At 42.3% G+C, this 21,852-nt stretch overlaps 1 protein-coding gene across 2 annotated transcripts in view; it reads right to left on the bottom strand.

Moving 5' to 3' along the window:
- Window positions 1-21,852, bottom strand: part of MGAM (maltase-glucoamylase) — a 147,715-nt gene that overhangs the window by 61,481 nt on the left and 64,382 nt on the right. For both annotated transcript variants that reach the window (XM_049894101.1, XM_049894102.1), the window contains 10 exons: window positions 21,318-21,489; window positions 19,495-19,594; window positions 16,967-17,079; window positions 16,483-16,608; window positions 7,860-7,991; window positions 7,591-7,707; window positions 6,260-6,373; window positions 4,716-4,800; window positions 2,930-3,047; window positions 1,626-1,797 (listed from right to left, as the gene is read on the bottom strand). In XM_049894101.1, the coding sequence (XP_049750058.1) occupies window positions 1,626-1,797; window positions 2,930-3,047; window positions 4,716-4,800; window positions 6,260-6,373; window positions 7,591-7,707; window positions 7,860-7,991; window positions 16,483-16,608; window positions 16,967-17,079; window positions 19,495-19,594; window positions 21,318-21,489 (1,249 nt within the window). The remainder of the gene's footprint in view (window positions 1-1,625; window positions 1,798-2,929; window positions 3,048-4,715; window positions 4,801-6,259; window positions 6,374-7,590; window positions 7,708-7,859; window positions 7,992-16,482; window positions 16,609-16,966; window positions 17,080-19,494; window positions 19,595-21,317; window positions 21,490-21,852) is intronic.

The raw sequence follows: 21,852 nt of genomic DNA on the forward strand, positions 1-21,852 counted from the left end.
CCAGAATGCTCCTTAGAAGGAAGGATGGCTAGACTGTGTCTTTACATACTTTGGACATGTTGTCAGGAGGGATCAGTCCCTGGAGAAGGACATCATGCTTGGTAGAGTACAGGGTCAGCACAAAAAGGGGAAGCCTCTCAACAAGATGGTTTGACACAGTGGCTGCAACAATGGGCTTAAGTATAACAATGATTGTGAGCATGGCGAAGGACGGAGCAGTGTCTCATTCTGTGGTGCACAGCGTCCCTGTGAATTGGAACCAACTTGATGGCACCTAAAAACAAACAACAATTATCTAGACATGGAGCCCTGGTGACACAGTGGTTAAGAGCTTGACTGCTAGCCAAAGGGCTGTAGTTTGAGTCCACCAGCCGCTCCTTGGGGAGACCCTACGGGGCAGTTCTACTCTGTCCGATAGTGTTGCTGTAAGTCGGACTCAACGGCAATGGGTTTTTAATTACATAATGCCACTTAAGCATACAGTAGCTTTTAAATGAATAAATCTCATTGCCCTCGAGCTGATTTCAACTCATAAAGACCCTATAGGACACAGTAGAACTAACCCATAGGGTTTCCAAAGATGTAACCTTTATGGAAGCACACTGCCATATCTTTCTTCCGTGGAACCATCGACCGTTCAGTGAGCAACCTAGTGCTTAAGCAATGTGCCACCAGGGCTCCTTTCTGATGAGTGAAAAAAAATCCAAACCAAACCCATTGCCAGACTCTGATCCATTGCTTTTCTATTTGGACACTTCCAGGGTCTCCTTACTGCTTATCCTATTAGCCCTTCACCACCTGGCCCCAATCCACTTTTCCAGCAACATTTTCTACCCCAGACTCCCCAGGAATCCTATGCACCACAAATACTCCCTTAAGATTACCTTTTCCCCAGTTAGTCTGGTGAAATAGACCCACTTTTCACAGTAAACACAAGTGCCATCTTTTCCACTAAGTTTCTCTTGACTCTCTTTCCCGACTCTTTGTCCCACATAATCTCGTCAGGGTTAATAAGTCCCTTTCTCAGAATCTCCCTGAACGTTAAATTACATGTCCCAGTTAGCACTCTCAGCTTGCACAATTATTTGCTTCCATATCTAGCTCCTCTTAGTAAACGGTAAACCCTCGGGGGAAGAGAGGGTGTTTTTGTTACTTTTGCTTTTCTTCACCCTCACCATTCATGCCTAGCTCAGTGCCTGGCACACAGTAGGAGATTAATTACTATATATGTTGAATTTAACTAAAAGATGCCAAAACCACCTCTACGGTTTGGGCAATGTTCTGTTTATTGATCCGGGTGCTGGATTCACAGATGCTGTGTTCAGTTTGTACAGTTCATCAGCTATGTGCTTAGTGCTGGGTGCGTTTTTCTGTATATATGCTGTACTTCAAGAAGAAGAAATATCCCAGGGATAGTATTTCAAGGTTGCATTATCCTTATAAGGCAGCACAGAAAGAACGTGGTGGCACCAGAGCCATACTGACGCAGCTGTAGCATGTGCTCTTAAGACATTAAATCCCTAGGCCGTAGTGGGCAGGAGAGTGGTGCTTTATGGTTTGGAGCTTTCTAGAATGAGGCTTGCTGGGGATTGAGGTTCAGAGGGGAACTTGGGATGGGTACTTGCCATTGGAATACCAAAAAGGTTGAACTCAAGTACGCCGGGGATGGACCATCGGAGGTCGTCCCAGGTGGCCGTGTTGTCCCCTAGCCAATGAGCTGCAAACTTGCCAGACCCCGCAAAGGTAGAGCGGGTTAGAATGAAGCTCCTCTTATTGGGGAATACAGTCTTGACAGCTCTAGAAACAGACAGAGATTTAGGGAGTCAGTGTGTGACCTTAGCTTGTCTCAGCCCAGGGACTTCAGTAAGGATACCAAGGATCTGAAAAGCAAATACCCCGTTCTTCCCTTCTCATTCTCTCCCAGTAGAGTGAGAGCTGCTAGTAGGAGCAGTCTGCATCATGGAGTATGTTTGTGTTTGGCTTTAATGTGTTTTGTGTATACCATTAACCTCATAATGGCCAAGAATTTCAAAACCTGCCTTGAAAAGCCTAGTAAGTAGAGGCATACAATTTTTACAGAACAATAGATGTGTATCTATTGTTCTTTCATATTGTGTGACTTCACAAAACTAGATTTATAAACAGCCTATTGGAACTTAAACTGTCTTTAAGTAGAAACTCTTTGGTAATCATTTTGTAATAAGAAAACACATTTTAAAACTATATGTGTATGTGTGTGCTTTTATAATGATACCTAAATATATACAATTTATATATCTTTAATTAGAAGTCTATACTTATATGTTAAAACTTTAGGTACAGAACTTCTTCAACAACTTTCAAAATGGGTACAATTACATGCATGGCATTGCTAGTGTACGAATGTGTTTTTTTTGCGGGGGGTAGAATCTGGCTTCCAGCTGTCACTGTTACAGTAAGTATAGTAAACCTTCAATGCCTTTTCCTCACTATAGAATCTGAGTCTACACACAGAGGCAGACATAGCATGGTAGAAGGACGTTGACCCAGTATCTAAAACCCCAAAACACATCGATGTTGACAAGTCGCATACCCTCTACACTCCAGTCTGTATAAGTGGCATGGGGGATAACTACCGGCTTTGGACAAATGCAGAAATGGGCTTAAATCTTACTTTTGCTGTTTATTAGCTCTTTGATCTTGAGCAAGTTACTGCACTTCTTTCTTCCTACCTTTGTTCTAGATATCCACTCATTCCTTCATTTTATATGTTCAACAATTTTTATTGGATTCCATGCTTCCTGGGTGCCAGGCAGTTTCTTTTTTCATTCAGTAAGGATGACCATACTTTTTTTGCAGAGTTTTTGAAAGATAGTGCACACAAGTCACCCGACATCTACGAAGATGGATAACTGGGCATGTACTCAGTCTACAGCAGGTGTGGTCTTACTCAGCAGTGGAGATCGCCATGGAGTAGCCGTACAGGTTGTGGACATCGTACTGCTTGCCCCAGTGCTGCACGGCATCCATGCAGAGGCTTTTGCGGAACAGGTAGCCGTCCAGGACACCTGGAGTGAGAGAGTGGGTGGTCAGCAAGAGCCTGGGATGCCCAGCGCCTTGGGTATCATGGAACCTGCTTGGTGGCATCGTGGGCCACCATGGATTGTGGCCAGCCTGTAACCAATCATGCTTTGGGGTCATTTCTCCGATACAGAAATAAATTGTGCTGACCTCACACACCCTCCCACCCGGGTCCTCCTGTGACTAGAGGTGGGCATTTGGAGCAAGAGGATCTACTCAGCCTCAAGTAGAGGTTCAAGCTGAATTCTTCAAACTGAGCAAAGTTAAGTGGCCCAAGAATTGGGCGAAAGCATAAATTAATTTCTGATCTCTCCTCTCCCTTGACCGTGTCTTATAAGGAATGACTTCTCAACCTCTCTTTCCTTCAACTATTCTTTTCCACTCCTGCTGCCCCACTCTGCCCTGATCCAAATTACATTTGGACCTAACTGTTGAAATAGCTTCTCAGTGGCCTCTTTATTTCTGGCCTCCCTTCTAGTTCATCCTGCACGTTAATGCCAGATTACTCTCCAAAATCATTCAAGTTTGACACTTCCTCTTACTAAAATATAAATAGCTTCTATCATCAAAAGTGTGAAGTGTAAACTGTTTAGTTCTCACCCAAGGCCCTCAACTCTGGATTCTGGCCTACCTGCCCTGATTGCCTGTCTTCTCATCAGAATGGACCAGCCAGCCAACTACACTAGTTGTCGTTGAGTCAGTTCTGACTCCTAGAGACCCTATGTGTGTCAAAGTAGAATCGTGCTCCATAGGGTTTTCCGTGGCTGATTTTTCAGAAGTAGAAGCACCTCCAGGTGGACCTGAACCTTCAACCTTTTGGTTAGCAGCCATTTGCACACCAGAAGGGAAGCCTTCCTAAAATGGTTTGATCTAGATGCTTCATTCCTTTCTCAATCAAGATACAACTTGCCTGTGGGCCTCTAGCTTTTTTCTAACTACAAGGAATGCCTGGGTCCAGGGCCACACCCTGGGCCCCATTGGTTAAAGGTCAATCAAAGCTCACTAGCACCACATTTGCCGCCTCTGACTCTGAACTCCCAGGGCCTGGGCTCTGGCTTGCTCTCCTTCTGTGGTTCTTGCAGGCCCTCCACACTGCTGATATCACTGGCCTTGATCCTCCTCTGCAGTCCAGGCCTGGTTTCCTGGTCTCTCCTGAAAAGCCCTTACCTGCAGGAATCCAGACTCAAGAGTGACCGACTAATCACCAGTCTCTGGCTTCTCCACCATATCCTCTCTGGACTTTTCCCTGGAGCCAGCGCAGAATATAGGTGGAGGATTCCACTGTCCATTTTTGATTTATGTCTCATTTAGGAAAGCATCCCAAAACCAAAACCAAACCCGATGCCGTTGAGTCGATTCCGACTCATAGCTACCCTATAGGACAGAGTAGAACTGCCCCATAGGGTTTCCAAAGAGCAGCTGGTGGATTCGAACTGCCAACTTTTCGGTTAGTAGCTAAGCGCTTAATCATGTGCCACCAGAGCTCCTAGGAAAGCGTAGGGCATTTTAATTTTCTGTCACAGCTTCCTTTTTGCATTATCCACCTGTTCCTTTCCCTGTGCACATTTCTGTACAAACTCCCTATCCATCTTTATGAACTTAAAATATCAAACACACATTGCCACTGTCATCAGGCCTAGCACACAAAGACTCACTGGGAGTGAATGGGGGATAATTCAGATGGCTTGTGGAACATCCTGAAACTGAACCATCAACAAAGTTGGAGACTTCATTCATATCCTACAAGACAAAGAGATGAAAAACTGCTGAGAAAAAGTAACATGCCCACTACATTGCACTAATGGTATCTTTTTTTTTTTTTTTAAGGATCAGAGGAGTAATTCCAGATTTTTTTTTTTTTCTAAAAGGGGTATTTGTGTACATGGGGTGAAATATTCCTGTCTTCTCTGATCCTTAAAAAAAAGAGAGAGATTTTTTAAAATCTTCTCAAGATGGTATTTGTCTAAAATCATAGAAAATGAACAATTTCCAAAACATATTAAACAACGAAAAAAGATTTCAAAATAATTTTGTTTAGTATGATTACACATATATGTATATATGTATACATATATATGTGTGTATATATATAAAACCAAACCTGTTGCTATCGAGTCGATTCCAATCATAGCGGCCCTACAGGACAGAGTAGAGCTGCCCCACAGGGTTTCCATGGAGTGGCTGGTGGATTCAAACTGCCAGCTTTTTGGTTAGCAGCCAAACGCTTAACCACTGTGCCACCGGTGCTAAAGTAACAATGAATACACACACACGCAAATACATATACACACATAGGCGAGACAGTGCGTGTACCACAGTAGTAAGAATCATGTGTCTGGAAAGACACCACGTACCAACATTCTGATGGTTAATGTCTTTGGTTGATGACATTTTAGAGGAATTTTGCTTTGACCTTTTTAGCTTTCTGTATTGTTTGAACTTTCTAAGGTTCTCTTATAAATAGAAAAAACTCCACAACTCCATAAATTTTGCCAAACATCAGCCTTGTTGCAATTGTTTTTGTTTGTCAGTACACGAGACATTTCACCTCACCGTGCCACAATTTTTCACGGACCTGGGTACTGTGTTCTGATGAGTTAGTTCAACATGTCCAAGTGAAAAGATCCTGAACTGGCAATTGGACAATCCATGACCTTTGCAACAGTGTAAGGAATATGTGACCTATTTTGACTTTAGCTCATTCATTTGTAAGAGCAGGCCTGGACTCAAAAAAAAAAACATTTCCGAGTTTTTTTCCAGCTCTAACATTCTGATTTTGATACTTAGCTGTACGTTTTATTAAGATTATTTGAATAGTAAGATAGAGAAACCTAACAATTACTGTTGTATTTCCTGTCCTTCGCCTTTCTTTCCTCATGTTTCCACTATGTTCCATGACTCAAAAATATAGATACAGACAAAGCCAATTTGATTATTAGCCACCTAATAATCAAATTGTTAAGAACTCACAATCTTCAAATTGACAACAGCAGCTTGAAAGATTAGTAGGAAACTTAGGGGGCAGTGAGTTAATGGGGGAGGAACAACTCAGAAAAGGAGAGAGAATGGTTGTACAACTCGAAGAGTATAATCAGTGTCGCTGAATTGTACATGTAGAAACTGTTGAACTGGTGTATTTTTTCTGTGTATACTCTCAACAACAACAAAATAAATAAAATAATTTAAAAAAAGAACTCACAATCCATATCCCATCAAACTCTACTTGATTGTGGAAAAGCTGAAATTCATTTGCCCACCAATCAGCACATTTGGGATTGGTGTAATCAGGAAACACAGTTTTTCCTGGCCAGACCTGCAGAAGAAAAAAAAAAAAACACCAATGAGAATAAATTAAATGAATATAGAGTAAAATAGGATACTTTGCAAAGAAATCCTAATATGACCATATAACAGAGGTGTCCAGGGATATGGCCTTTCCAGGGAGAAATGCTGGGCCCTCTGCTTAGAATAAACTTCAGGGGAATCAAATAGTCACTTGAGGTAAAATGTAAAAATAATGGCTAAGTCCTTAATGAACAAGTTCACGGATAAAGGCATCGTCTTATTTACCAGACATCAATTCCAGTTCTCCTTTCCCTCCTGCTATCTCTATTCCTAATACTAGGAATAGTCAAGAAAGAGAGTACTGTATAAATGTGGACTAGCCCATTACAAGTTGGAACCACTTATCACCAGGTGGGCCCTAAGCCTCTAGTTATTTTCTCTGTTCCTCTCCTACCCAATTCCTCACCAACACTATATACTGAGAGGGTTGTTTGAGGAATTAGACATGGATGGACCAGCGGATAACAACTTCACGGAAAACAAGGGCAAATAAAGGTTTGAGAAATGGTCAAACTTGTCCAATGATGCAGAGAAACCAAGTAGCATGAAGAACGGAACCATTCCATTGGATTTTCGAGTCGGGAAGTTGCTGGTCAGAGGCCATTCCAGAGCAGCATCAGGTAGGTCACGAGATGGATGCAGTCAGGTGAGGAGTGGATGGGAAGTGAGGAAGTGGGCACTGCGTGGTGTGTAAGCTATTGTCAAAGGGACTTAGACATGAAAGGAGCGTGGTTGTCAGGGAATGAAGGGGAGCCCTGGTGGAGCAGGGGTTATGAGCTTGGCTGCTAACCAAAAGGTCAGCAGTTCAAATCCACCAGCTGCTCCTTGAAAACCCTATGGGGCAGTTCTACTCTGTCCTATAGGGTCACTATGAGTCAGAATCTACTCAAGGAGCTTGGGTCAGGTGGATAAAAGTAGCATATCAGTGAAAAAGAAAGAGACCCTCACCAAGATGGATTGACACAGTGGCTGCAACAATGGGCACAAACATAGCAACAAGTTTGAGGACCGGGCAGAGTTTTGTTCTCTTGTACCTAAGGTCACCATGAGTTGGAGCCAACTCAACAGGACCTAACAACAGCAACATATACAATGCGTCTGAAAATGTAAAATGAAAACATCACGCACACACTGCCACAGCTCCCCCCTCCTAACACCAGCCCCCTGCTCCCCCCATTAAATTACCTCCCCGACGACTGGAGTCACTCCATCTGAAGCGTTCACCCATATCTTTAGATCTGAGCCCCTGTCATAGGGGCCATATGGGCTACTTGTGGAAGAGTTGTTAGAGATGGCTGGATCCTAAGAGGGGAAACACAAAGAAGAAACCAGCCTTGAGACAGAGGCCCAGGAGGGAGATTGGGAATTGGGAGTCAGGGAGGGGGAGGTGGTTATAATGACAAGGAAGGAGCAAGTACCCAAGTTGGGGGGGGGAATGAGAGGGTGCCACATACCACAATGATGACCAACTTCTGTCCATTATTGTGTAACTCCTTAACAAACTCAGGGAAACCTTTATAATTGACTGGGTCATAAGTGAAGTCCTTCCTCTGGTCCATGTAATCAATATCGGCATGCTGAACATCCTGAAAGAATAGACAATGTCCACAATTCAGGGCATAGGAATTTATGTTTTCAAGCAAATCAGACCAATTGTCATCTTGATTATTCATGTTAGGGGTTCCTGGATGGTTAATACACTCAGTTGCTAACTGAAAGGTTAGAGGCTTGAGTCCACCCAGATGCACCTTGGAAGAAAGATCTGAGGATCTACTCTCAAAAAATCAGTCATTGAAAACCCTACGGAGCACAGTTCTCCTCTGACACACAGGAAGTTACCTTGAGTAGGAAAGGAATCCATGAAAATTGGTTTTTATTATTCACATTAAACATCCACTTTGTGCTGGGCCTTGAGCTGAGGTCTTAATCAGTCCCTGGCATCTAAGTGCTTCTTTTCTGATAGTAATTCGAAGAGCAAATGACCCGTTGTCCCCTAAGGCCTGCACCCATCCCCGCAATCAGGGTTAACTACTTCATTCTGCCCTGGTTGCCAGGTTCTCTGGTGTTAAACGCCTAGTCAATCAAGCAAATAAATCACACAACTACAACAAGCCTCGAAGGCTGTCAAAAAACACCTGCTCCCTAAATCACAAGAGGAAGGGGGAAGGGCCTGCCTCTCCTTGCTCTTCTCCCCATTTGCTCTGGTTTCTTCTTTTCTACTTCCAGGCTGCTTTGGTGTTATACTTTCCTAATTTCACTTATGAAAACAGGGGAACCCAGAATGAAATTCAGTCTTGCTCTGGGGCCTCTCATGGTGCAGTGGTTAAGAGCTCGGCTGCTAACCAAAAAGCTGGCAGTTTGAATCCACTGTCTGCTCCTTGGAAACCCTATGGGGCAGCTCTACTCTGACCTACAGGGTCATTATGTGCCCGAATCTACTCAATGGGAAATCGTGGTAGTATAGTGGTTAAGAGCTACAGCTGCTGACCAAAAAAAGTCAGCATTCTGAATCCACCAGGTGCTCCTTGGAAACTCTATGGGGCAGTTCTACTCTGTCCTATAGGGTCTTTATGAGTCAGAATAGACTTGACAACAATAGGTTTGTTTTTTGGTTTGGGGGCCTCAGTAACTGCCTCCAAGAGAGCAAGTAAGGGAGATGGAAGAGGATTACTCCAGGGACTTAGGGATTGTCTTGGTCATCTAGTAATGCTATAACAGAAATACCACAAGTAGTTGCTTTAACAAAGAGAAATTTATTGTCTCACAGCCTAGTAGGCTAGAAGTCCAAATTCGGGGTGTCCCCTGCAAGGGAAGTCTTTCTCTCCCTGTCAGGTTTGGGGGAAGATCCTTGTCATCAATCTTCCCTTGGTCTAGGAGCTTCTCTTCGCAGGAACCGCAGTCCAAAGGACACACTGTGCTCCCAGTGCTACTTTCTTGGTGCTGTGAGGTCCCCCATGTCTCTCTGCTTGTTTCTCTCTTTTATATCTCGGAAGAGATTGGCTTTAAGACACTATCTAATCTTGTAGATCTCATCAACATAACTGCCACTACTCCATCTCATTAACATCATAGTGACAGGATTTACATCACGTAGGGAAAGCACATCCGATGACAAAATGGTAGACAATCATACACACTGGGAATCATGACCTAGCCAAGTTGAGAGACATTTTTGGGGACGCAATTCAATCCATGTCACCGCCAGAGCCACTCAAAGCATAAAAACATTTATCACATTGCATGTAGTGTGTCCTTTTGCTCACTTAGACTTGGCAAAATAAGACCCCTCTTTTTTTTACTAAACTTAGTCCACAGACTTCAGTTCCACATCTAAATGCTCCCTTTCACATCCCACTCCACCACGTCCCGGTAACTGTCAATCTATTTTGTTCCCCAGATTACTTTAGAAGAAAATGTCTAGTTGTTAATAGTGTATAAGAAGAGTGGCATCAAAAATAGAGAGCCACGAAGCTGGCCAAATGGACACGAGGAATACAGGGTGGAGAGAAGGAATGTGCTGTCTCATTAGGGGTAGAGTAACTAGGAGTACATTAAAAAAAAAAAAAAAAAAAAAAAGCTGAACCCAGTGCCGTCGAGTCAATTCCAACTCATAGCGACCCTATAGGACAGAGCAGAACTGCCCTATAGAGTTTCCAAGGAGCGCCTGGTGGATTCTAACTGCTGACGCTTTGGTTAGCAGTCGTAGCGCTTAACCACTATGCCACCAGGGTTTCCAGGAGTAGCAAGGTGTATATAAATTTTTGTATGAGAGACTGACTCGATTTGTAAACTTTCACTTAAAGCACAATAAAAAAAATTAAAAATGGACAGCCACTACAGTGCTAGAGAGCTGAGATGGAAAATCAGTCCTTCTAGTTCCCAATACTAACATGAGGCTGTTGGGACTAAGGAGTCCCTGGGTGTTGCAAAAGATTAAGCACTGGACTACTAACAGAAAGACTGGCAGTTCAAACCCACCCAGAGGCACCTTGGAAGATGGGCCTGGCCATCTGCTTTTTAAGATCACAACTTTGAAAGCCCTATGGGGCAGTTCTACTCTGCACACCTGGGCTCACCATGAGTTCACGGCAACTAACAAGAAGGAAGGTGTCTAGTACATGCCCCAGCAGGGATTCACGAGCTCTCTCTGGTTCTGCAGTGGCTGTGCCTATTATCCTTCACCTCCATACAGCCTCTACCAATCCTTTTGTTACGTCCTTACCACCCCTCCCAACAGACTAGGAAGAAAGACCTGGTAATATACTTCTAAAAATTAGCCAATAAAATCCATTTATACTCATGTATATAAAGCAGTGAGTGCTGGGAGCTGGGACTGGTTAGTCCTGAGGCCCAAATGTAGAGCAAATCCCCCACCCAAACCTCTTTGTCCACTCAGAGTGTTGAGCTCCCCTTTTTCTCTTGGTTTCCCTATGCTTTTGGATATCAATTCTGTTCAAAGGTCCTTTTACATGTATTATTTATGGACCTTCCTCCTGCCCAACTCCAAAACACCCTCTGAAGGTCTGCTTCAATACCAAAAGACCACACGACGCAGAGGCAAACTCTGCTTAAGGCCAATTCCACACCAATCAAAACACCAGCGCAAAAATAGAGGGACTTAAAATTTGTTGTGTGATTTTTAAAGTCCATTCAATCTTGTAATATCAGTTCTGTCACTAACTAGTTGTGTAGTCACTAACTAGTAGGGTCGTCTTGGTCAAGCCGCCTCTTAACTTAGCCTCAGTTTCTTGTGTGAAATAGGGATGTTAACCTAGTGCACGGATGTCATGTCCGGGAGTACAATTCTTTTGTCCTAAATCCTTGGGGTCTAAAATTAACCCTCTCCTCAGTTTCCCCCTAAAATATCTGTTACCAGACACGAAACCTAAGAATCAAGTGTATACCAGAATCTCAGAGGGATGTCTAAAAATATGCTAACACTCCCATGGCCAGTTCCTGCCGTAACTATTTCTGGTCACAACAATCCAATCAGGGACATGTGTAAAAAGATACAAATCCCACTGAGAAAACAAAAACCAAACCCGTTGCCACCGAGTCGATTCTGACTCGTGGTGCTCTCATGTGTTACAGAGTAGAACTGCTCCACAGGATTGTCTGGGCTGTAACCTTCACGGAAGCAGATTGCAAGGCCTTTCTTCTGGGGTGCAGCTGAATAGGTTCAACCTTTAGTTAGTAGTCAAGCACAAACCGTTTGCACCACCCATGCAAGCTAGAGAAAGAAATCTTGTGAACCCAGATAAAAACAAGTCATGTAAAATGCAATTAATACAGTAAGCACAAGAAAATTTTACTAATAAAAACTAAGAACGTTGTTGTGATAAGAAAATAGAAGCAAGAACAGATTGCCTTTTAACCCAATAATTGTGGTCTCTAAACACTATTTCCCAATAAAATGAACCATAGTTTCTTGGAGAAATGGCTGGTCCAAACAAAAATGTCTAGTTTTCTAAATACATAATTTTTTTCTTATTAACTTTTATTGAGCTTCAAGTGAACGTTTACAAATCAAGTCAAACTGTCACATATAAGTTTATATACACCTTACTCCGTACTCCCACTTGCTCTCCCCCTAATGAGTCAACCCTTCCAGTCTCTCGTGACAATTTTGCCAGCTTCCAACTCTCTCTATCCTCCCATCCCCCCTCCAGACAAGAGATGCCAACACAGTCTCAAGTGTCCACCTGATACAAATAGCTCACTCTTCATCAGCATCTCTCTCCTACCCACTGTCCAGTCCCTTTCATGTCTGAGGAGTTGTCTTCGGGAATGGTTCCTGTCCTGGGCCAACAGAAGGTTTGGGGACCATGACCACCCGGATTCCTCTAGTCTCAGTCAGACCATTAAGTATGGTCTTTTTGTGAGAATTTGGGGTCTGCATCCCACTGATCTCCTGTTCCCTCAGGGGTTCTCTGTTGTGCTCCCTGTCAGGGCAGTCATCGGTTGTGGCCGGGCACCATCTAGTTCTTCTGGTCTCAGGATGATGTAGGTCTCTGGTTCGTGTGGCCCCTTCTGTCTCTTGGGCTCTTAGTTATCGTGTGACCTTGGTGTTCTTCATTCTCCTTTGATCCAGGTGGGTTGAGATCAATTGATGCATCTTAGATGGCCGCTTGTTAGCATTTAAGACCCCAGATGCGACATTTCAAAGTGGAATGCAGAATGTTTTCATAATAGAATTATTTTGCCAATTGACTTAGAAGTCCCCGCAAACCATGGTCCCCAAACCCCCGCCCTTGCTCCGCTGACCTTTGAAGCATTCAGTTTATTCCGGAAACTTCTTTGCTTTTGGTCCAGTCCAGTTGAGCTGACCTTCCATGTATTGAGTATTGTCCTTCCCTTATCCTAAAGCAGTTCTTATCTACTAACCAATCAGTAAAAAACCCTCTTCCACCCTCCCTCCCTCCCCACCTCGTAACCACAAAAGTATGTGTTCTTCTCAGTTTATACTATTTCTCAAGATCTTATAATAGTGGTCTTATACAATATTTGTCCTTTTGCCTCTGACTAATTTCACTCAGCATAATGCCTTCCAGGTTCCTCCATGTTATGAAATGTTTCACAGATTTGTCACTGTTCTTTATCGATGCGTAGTATTCCATTGTGTGAACATACCACAATTTATTTAACCATTCATCCGTTGATGGACACCTTGATTGCTTCCAGCTTTTTGCTATTGTAACAGAGCTGCAATAAACATGGGTGTGCATATATCTGTTTGTGTGAAGGCTCTTATTTCTCTAGGGTATATTCCGAGGAGTGGGAGTTCTGGATTGTATGGTAGTTCTATTCCTAACTGTTTGAGATAACGCCAGATAGACTTCCAAAGTGGTTGTACCATTTTGCACTCCCACCAGCAGTGTATAAGAGTTCCAATCTCTCCGCAGCCTCCCCAACATTTATTCTTTTGTGTTTTTTGGATTAATGCCAGCCTTGTTGGAGTGAGATGGAATCTCATCATAGTTTTAATTTGCATTTCTCTAATGGCTAATGATCGAGAGCATTTTCTCATGTATCTGCTAGCTGCCTGAATATCTTCTTTAGTGAAGTTCATGTTCATATCCTTTGCCCATTTCTTGATTGGGTTGTTTGTCTTTTTGTGGTTGAGTTTTGACAGAATCATACAGATTTTAGAGATCAGGCGCTGGTCGGAGATGTCATAGCTGAAAATCCTTTCCCAGTCTGTAGGTGGTCTTTTCACTCTTTTGGTGAAGTCTTTAGATGAGCATAGGTGTTTGATTTTTAGGAGCTCCCAGTTATCTGGTTTCTCTTCGTCATTTTTGGTAATGTTTTGTATTCTGTTTATGCCTTGTATTAGGGCTCCTAAGGTTGCCCCTATTTTTTCTTCCATGATCTTTATCGTTTTAGTCTTTATGTTTAGGTCTTTGATCCACTTGGAGTTAGTTTTTGTGCATGGTGTGAGGTATGGGTCCTGTTTCATTTTTTTGCAAATGGATATCCAGTTATGCCAGCACCATTTGTTAAAAAGACTATCTTTTCCCCAATTAACTGACACTGGGCCTTTGTCAAATATCAGCTGCTCATATGTGGATGGATTTATATCTGGGTTCTCAATTCTGTTCCATTGGTCTATGTGTCTGTTGTTGTACCAGTACCAGGCTGTTTTGACTACTGTGACTGTATAATAGGTTCTGAAATCAGGTAGAGTGAGGCCTCCCACTTTCTTCTTCTTTTTCAGTGTTGCTTTGCTTATCCGAGGCTTCTTTCCCTTCCATATGAAGTTGGTGATTTGTTTCTCCATCACATTAAAAAATGACATTGGAATTTGGATCAGAAGTGCATTGTATGTATGGATGGCTTTTGGTAGAATAGATATTTTTACTATGTTAAGTCTTCCTATCCATGAGCAAGGTATGTTTTTCCACTTAAGTAGGTCCTTTTTAGTTTCTTGTAGTAGTACTTTGTAGTTTTCTTTGTATAGGCCTTTTACATCTTTGGTAAGATTTATTCCTAAGTATTTTATCTTCTTGGGGGCTACTGTGAATGGTATTGATTTGGTGATTTCCTCTTCGATGTTCTTTTTGTTGATGTAGAGGAATCCAAGTGATTTTTGTATGTTTATCTTATAACCTGAGACTCTGCCAAACTCCTCTATTAGTTTCAGTAGTTTTCTGGAGGATTCCTTAGGGTTTTCTGTGTATAAGATCATGTCATCTGCAAATAGAGATAATTTTACTTCCTCCTTGCCAATCCAGATGCCCTTTATTTCTTTATCTAGCCTAATTGCTCTGGCTAGGACCTCTAGCACAATGTTGAATAAGAGCGGTGATAAAGGGCATCCTTGTCTGGTTCCTGTTCTCAAGGGAAATGCTTTCAGGCTCTCTCCATTTAGAGTGATGTTGGCTCTTGGCTTTGTATAAAAATAGATGCCCTTTATTATGTTGAGGAATTTTCCTTCAATTCCTATTTTGGTGAGAGTTTTTATCATAAATGGGTGTTGGACTTTGTCAAATGCCTTTTCTGCATCAATTGATAAGATCATGTGGTTTTTGTCTTTTGTTTTATTTATATGGTGGATTACATTAATGGTTTTTCTAATATTAAACCAGCCTTGCATAAAAAAAAATTTTTTTTTTTTTAATTTTTTTTTTACCTGGTATAAATCCCACTTGGTCATGGTGGATTAATTTTTTGATATGTTGTTGAATTCTATTGGCTAGAATTTTGTTGAGGATTTTTGCATCTATGTTCATGAGGGATATAGGTCTGTCATTTTCTTTTTTTGTGATGTCTTTACCTGGTTTTGGTATCAGGGAAATGGTGGCTTCATAGAGTGAGTTGGGCAGTATTCCATCATTTTATATGCTTTGGAATACCTTTAGTAGTAGTGGTGTTAACTCTTCTCTGAAAGTTTGGTAGAACTCTGCAGTAAAGCCATCCGGGACAGGGCTTTTTTTTGTTGGGAGTTTTTTGATTACCGTTTCAATCTCTTTTTTTGTTATGGGTCTATTTAATTGGTCTACTTCTGATTGTGTTAGTTTAGGTAGGTAGTGTTTTTCCAGGAATTCATCCATTTCTTCTAGGTTTGCAAATTTGTTAGAGTACAATTTTTCGTAATAATCTGATATGATTCTTTTAATTTCAGTTGGGTCTGTTGTGATATGGCCCATCTCATTTCTTATTCGGGTTATTTGTTTCCTTTCCTGTATTTCTTCAGTCAGTCTGGCCAATGGTTTATCAATTTTGTTAATTTTTTCAAAGAACCAGCTTTTGGCTTTGTTAATTCTTTCAATTGTTTTTCTGTTCTCTAATTCATTTAGTTCAGCTCTAATTTTTATTATTTGTTTTCTTCTGGTGCCTGATGGATTCTTTTGTTGCTCGCTTTCTATTTGTTCAAGTTGTAGGGACAGTTCTCTGATTTTGTCTCTTTCTTCTTTTTTTATGTGTGCATTTATCGATATAAATTGGCCTCTGAGCACTGCTTTTGTTGTGTCCCAGAGGTTTTGATAGGACGTAAATACATAATTTTTTTTTAATCACAAAAAAAAAAAAAACACTAAGGGAAGAAAGTATAATTGGTTGTTCTTATTTTTGTTATGGTTAGCAGCTATGGCTGCCAACCAAGAGGTCGGCAGTTTGAAACCACCAGGTGCTCCTTGGAAACTCTATGATGCAGTTCCACTCTGTCCTATAGGGTCGCTATGAGTCAGAATCGACTCGACAGCAGTGGGTTTTTTTATTTCTGTTATTGTTCTATTTTGGGAGGATTTTTTTTTTTAAAGCCTAACTTACATCCCACCATCTGTCAGTTTGTCTTACTGCACGTGATGGCTTGTGCGTTGCTGTGATGCTGGAAGCTATGCCATTGGTATTTCACATTCCAGCAGGGTCACCCATGGTGAACAGGTTTCAGTGGAGCTTCCAAACTAAGACAGGCTAGAAAGAAAGGCTTAGCGATCTACTTCTGAAGACTAGCCAATGAAAACCCTGAGGATCACAACAGAATATTGTCCAATAGAGAAGCAGGCAGTATTTTGTTCTGCGGCACATTGGGTCATCCTGTAGTCAGAACCTATTCGATGGCAACTAACAACAACTTACATAAGGGAGCCCAGCTGCTCGGTTTCTCTCCACCACTTCTTTCATATTGTCGAGACTTTCATAATCATAACGGCTGAGATGAAACCCAAGAGCCCAGTATGTGGGCAGGACTGGCCGTCCAATGAGCTGAAAGAAGTAAATGAAATGCATGTTAGCAGATATTCTATTTTCAATAAAACTTTTTCAAAGCATTCATTTTGGGGGTATCAAACATACTTCATCTTTCAGCTCACTGTTTCTTTACTGTTGGAATGTTAATCTTATTTTCTCAACCCCTTTAAAAATCATAGTGGTTAAGGTCATGTTTCTTTGAATTCTCTCACCTTCATCTATAACATACAAATGCTATAAGGCAGGTTTCCATTTCTCTAATGCTAGAAATTTATAATAGCAGATTTTTGAGAGTCACACCTCCATATTAAATTTACTTTTCTTTGTGTTATTTAGGATTTCCTTGGTGGTGATCATAAAATCATACATTTACCTCTAGATACTCTTGAACAACTTGCTCTGGAGTATTTCCCAAGAACACATAGAAGTCGAGAATGCCCCCAATGACGCGGTACGTGACTGCTGGGGCAGGCTGGACGACAACATCTTGAATTAAAAATGAAGACAGTAAAAATTAGAATTTATCCTAGAGAAATAAACACAAGTATCTAGGCCAGAAGACTACAACTGTGTCAACATTAATAAGGTGATCCTGAAGTTCTGCATTTTGTATACAAAGTGACGAACTCTGATGTCCAAGGCCTGCCATCATGGCACACAAGATCCCAAGCACTTGAGTCAATGACAGACTTCAACAATGTGTGACTGGAGCATGTTAACTTCTTGTGCTCAGCCCCAGACTCTGAAGAAAAATCAACCACATCCACGACCTCGGTGCACACTGTCCCTACCCCATCCATACCCCATGTGACTTCAGAAACACAACCCAATGAGACACACTAAGGTTCTTGCCTAATCTTTGAATCTCACACCAAGCAAGAGCCAAACTCGACAATGGCAGAGATTATATTATACATTCAAAATTGCTGTACACCCCAAAGGCCATCCTTAGAGGTGAGGTCTCCTTATAGCTTTGGTTTGCATCTAGAAATAAAAGGCGTTACTGTCTACCGAACTATATTTCTTGATTACAGGAACAGCCCACACAGAAAATCCAGGTTCCAGGAGTTTCCCATTGAGCCAGAGCTTGTTGCTGGTCCCTGTCTCATACCTGGAACTGTACATTCCTTTCATTGCTGTTGTTAGGTGCTGTTGAGTCAGTCCCAACTCATAGTGACCCCATGTACAACAGAAAGAAACACTGCCTGGTCCTGCACCATCCTCACAGTCATTGTTTATGCTTGAGCCCATTGTTGAAGCCACTGTGTCAGCCCATCTGGTCGAGGGTCTTCCTCTTTTTCACTGACCCTCTACTTTACAAAGCGTGATGTTCTTCATTACTCAGTAATGTCCTTGCATCACTCAGTCTCTTCTCCCTGCCTGGCAGTTTGGAAACTAATGAGCTAAGCTGGGCCTTTGAGATCATCCAGTCCTCTGCTTCTCCAACAATCTGTGGCGAAGGAGATTTTTTTTTTCTTTTTTAATTTCCATTGCAAATTCATAGTTTTGTAAAATGACATGAAAATGAACTACTAGGAAAAGGCCTGTGCATGCACTTGGGTGAAACAGCAATGTTCAATTTCAGTGTCTGCTAGTATCTCACCGTAGACCTGAAACACAGTCTGGGACCTCTCCGAGCACCATTCTTTGGTAGCACTGATCTCCTCCCAGGATTCTCAGTTGAGAAGAAGAGGGCCTCATGAGCCTATGCCTGCTGTCAACCCCGGGAGATTCTGATACTCCTTCCTTCTCTTTTGTGATTCATTGCTACTGGCAGCTGTTGCTATTGGTACAGCAGAAAAAATGTTGAGAATCATTGATCAAAAATGGAGAAGCTTGACACTTTCTGGAATCCAGCTAAAATGCTACTTAGAAGCAAGGATGGTAGGGCTTCATCTCACGTGCTTCGGACATATTATCAGGAGGGACCAGTCCCTGAAGAAGGAATCATGCTTGGCAAAGTAGAGGGTCAGTGAAAAAGAGGAAGACCTTCAAGGAGATGGACTGACACTGTAACAGTTGGCTCAAATATAGCAACAATTGTGAGGATTACACAGGACCAGGCAGTGTTTTGTTCTATTGTACATGGAGTCACTATGAGTTAGAACTAACTCGATGCACCTGACAACAACAACACAATGTTACACTGTTCGATCTGAAGGAATCTGATCTTACTCTGCATATCATTCTTGCCACTGCACTTGACCTTTCTGCCTTCGGAACATCTGATCATAACATTATCTGCTCAGTTGTATCTCCCAGTTAGCCCTGGATGCTCTCATAGTTAGGACCAGAGCAAATGGCTTTTTCCTGCCTGCATTCATATCAACGCCTTTACTTGGGGGAAGGAGTCCTTGCGTGGTGGTTAAGCAATAGGCTGCTCAGCAAAAAGTTGGAGGCTCAAGTCCACCTAGAGGATCCTTGAAAGAAAGACCTGGCAAATTACTTCTGAAAAATCAGCCCCTGAGAATCCTATAGAGCACAGTTCTACTCTGACACACATGGGGGAGCCATGAGTCAGAGTCAACTCAACGGCAACTGGCTTGTTTGTTTACTGGAGGAAATGTTCAGGAGGGAGAAGAACAAGCTGGTGGAAACCGTCTCAGAGTAGATTATAGGAAAGGGTGGGCTGTCTTCTTAACTCCACAATAGAAAATATTTCAACAGAGAGAGCCAGATTCAGGAAGATCTTAATAAGCTAGGAGAAGAATCCCTACTCGTGGCTCCCAGGGGTCAACAGGTAATGAAGTAGAGATGGAATGACCAGCAACATACTCCACCCTTAGCTATGGCCCAGCCAGTCTGAAAGGATCCCATTCTTTTTACCATAGTGCTATAAAGAATCAAACTAAAAACTTCTCCTGTGCTTTTTTTCATGAACATGTATCTTTGATCATTTACCCATGGCATTGCTGTTCATCAGAAACACCCCAAACGACAAGCCACTAGCATCTTCAAGGCATAGGAAGAACGTCTGCGTGCCGTACAGGTTCTTTACATCCTGCAGAAAAATCACAAAAAGCCAAACATTCACGACCTAGTTGTCTAAACTCCACATTGCAGGGAATGGCTTAGTAAATCAGTCTTAATCGGATAATCAACCAGCAGGAATTACTCAATTAACAGGGGACTCATGGTCAGAAAGGACACAAGTGAATTTAAGAATATGGGTCTATCTGTGGTTGATGTTAACCAAGGGAATTAGTGTTTTCTTATTGAATGGACCAGCTGTCACCATATATCTAGCAGGGCTATGAAAGGTTATGATATTGTTAAGAGACAGGAGGGCAGGAATTCTGAAATCATGTCCCAAAAATCTCCCCTCTCAAAGAGGCCTGTCTTCACCTGACTTGAAGCCATCTGTAAAGGTACCATCAAGTCTTAATGAGAATCAGGTGCCTTTTTAACATGCAACCAGATGGAGTTCCGGTTTAGGCATCTAGCTAGCCTTCTAGACTTCCCACCATAGCTCTCAACCCAGGCTGGACCCAGAGCAATTAAATCAGAATCTCTGGGGATGAGAGAAGACAGTGATACTTAAATTTAAATTTCCCCAGTGTGGGGTCACGTTTAATAATCACTGCTCTAAAACAGTGCTTCTCAAAATGTGGTGTGCATTTGAATTATGTGGGAGCCTTATTTAAATGCAGGTTCTAATTCAGTAGATGGAGGGAGGCCCTGAAAGCCTGACTCTCTGACAACTCAGTAGTGCCTGAGCCAAGAAAGAGCCCTCTGAGTGCAAAGGTCTGGGGCTCTGTAATTATGCAGTTATCACCAGATTTTTCCAGATGAGCTGCTCTGGCTCAACACCTTCTCTGATTCTCTCATGAGCAAATGGTATAGCAGAAGGTATGGGCTTTAAAGCAGACTGGCCAGGGCCGAGATCCCAGCTCTGTTATCTACAGACTTTCTGAACTTTGCTATTTATGTGGCTTCTCTGAGCCTCAGTTCCTTTGCCTGTTAAATGCAGTTAGTCAGACTTTTTTTGTGGGTTCTTTTGGTGAATAGAGACAAACTATTTGTAACTGTATAAAAACACTTGCTTAATAAAGTATTCCCATGCCCCCCTTTCATTCAACCGCTGGTTTTGCTTAATCAGGAACACCCCAGAATATAATATTGCTGAGCCTAGAAAATATTCTGCTTTGAGTTTAGTACTCAAAGCAAACAACAAACAAAAGTAGACAAAAGGAAAAAAGGGGGGAAAATGTCTGTCTTTTCTTTCACTGCTCCAACCATTCTTCACACAAGAAATGATTAGTACAGTGTTTTGGCTGATACTTTATCCTACTTTGCTGACAAACCTGGTAAACTGATGATTTTTAAGTATCAAGCCTACAAATATGGAGAGCATAACCAACATGCAGAACAGAGTCCAGATATTCATTGCATTTTCTCCGCAACTAGTTGGTTCAAAGAGAAAGTGTAATTTAAAGTTATCAGCATTTACAGAGCATTTACTATGTGCCAGACACTCACCTGGGAACTTTACATGTATCAATGCATTTGTTCCTCACCCTATGAGGTAGTATAGCACCCACATTATAGATGAGGGGCTAAAGGTACAAGACCACATAACTGGGAAGTAGCAGAGCCAGAATTCAAGCCCTGAAGTCTGCTCCCGGAATCTTACTCTGAACTACTACAGTGTACTGCTAGAGACAACCTCCAACAGTGAGGCCATGATAGTGGAGTGTTCCCCACCACCACCACTGAGAGCTCACCTCATTGGGGAATGCGTCCCTGGCAAAGATGGGCCAGGTCTTCCAGTTCATGTCGTGGCGGTACTGCTGGTGCACGTGCTCCCCCAGCCCGTACACGTTGGCACTGGGCAGGCGGATGGATAACTGCAGGAACTGGTCGGCAAAGAGGAGGGGCCCAATGCTTGAGTCAAACCTGGACACAGGTGGGAAAAACAGAGACAGGTGGGCAAGTGGGGTGGAGAGAACACAACTGCTTAGAAAAGTGTTCTTTATACCTCGATGATGTAATTCCAAAAAACCAAACCAATTATTATTGAGTTGATGCCAACTCACGGAGACCCCATATGTGACAGGGTAGAACTGTGCTCCTACAGTTTTCAGTGGTTGAGTCTTTGGAAGTAGATCACCAGATCTTTCTACCAAGACACCCCTGGGTAGTCTCGAACCTCCAGCCTTTCGGTTAGCAACTGAGTGCATTAACTGTTTGCACCATCCAGAGCCTCCTTGGTGACTCAGTAAAACCCAAAACTAAAAACTCATTGCCATCAAATCAATT

This window comes from Elephas maximus, chromosome 8, assembly GCF_024166365.1.
Source record: "Elephas maximus indicus isolate mEleMax1 chromosome 8, mEleMax1 primary haplotype, whole genome shotgun sequence".
In the NCBI taxonomy this organism is placed as follows: domain Eukaryota; kingdom Metazoa; phylum Chordata; class Mammalia; order Proboscidea; family Elephantidae; genus Elephas; species Elephas maximus.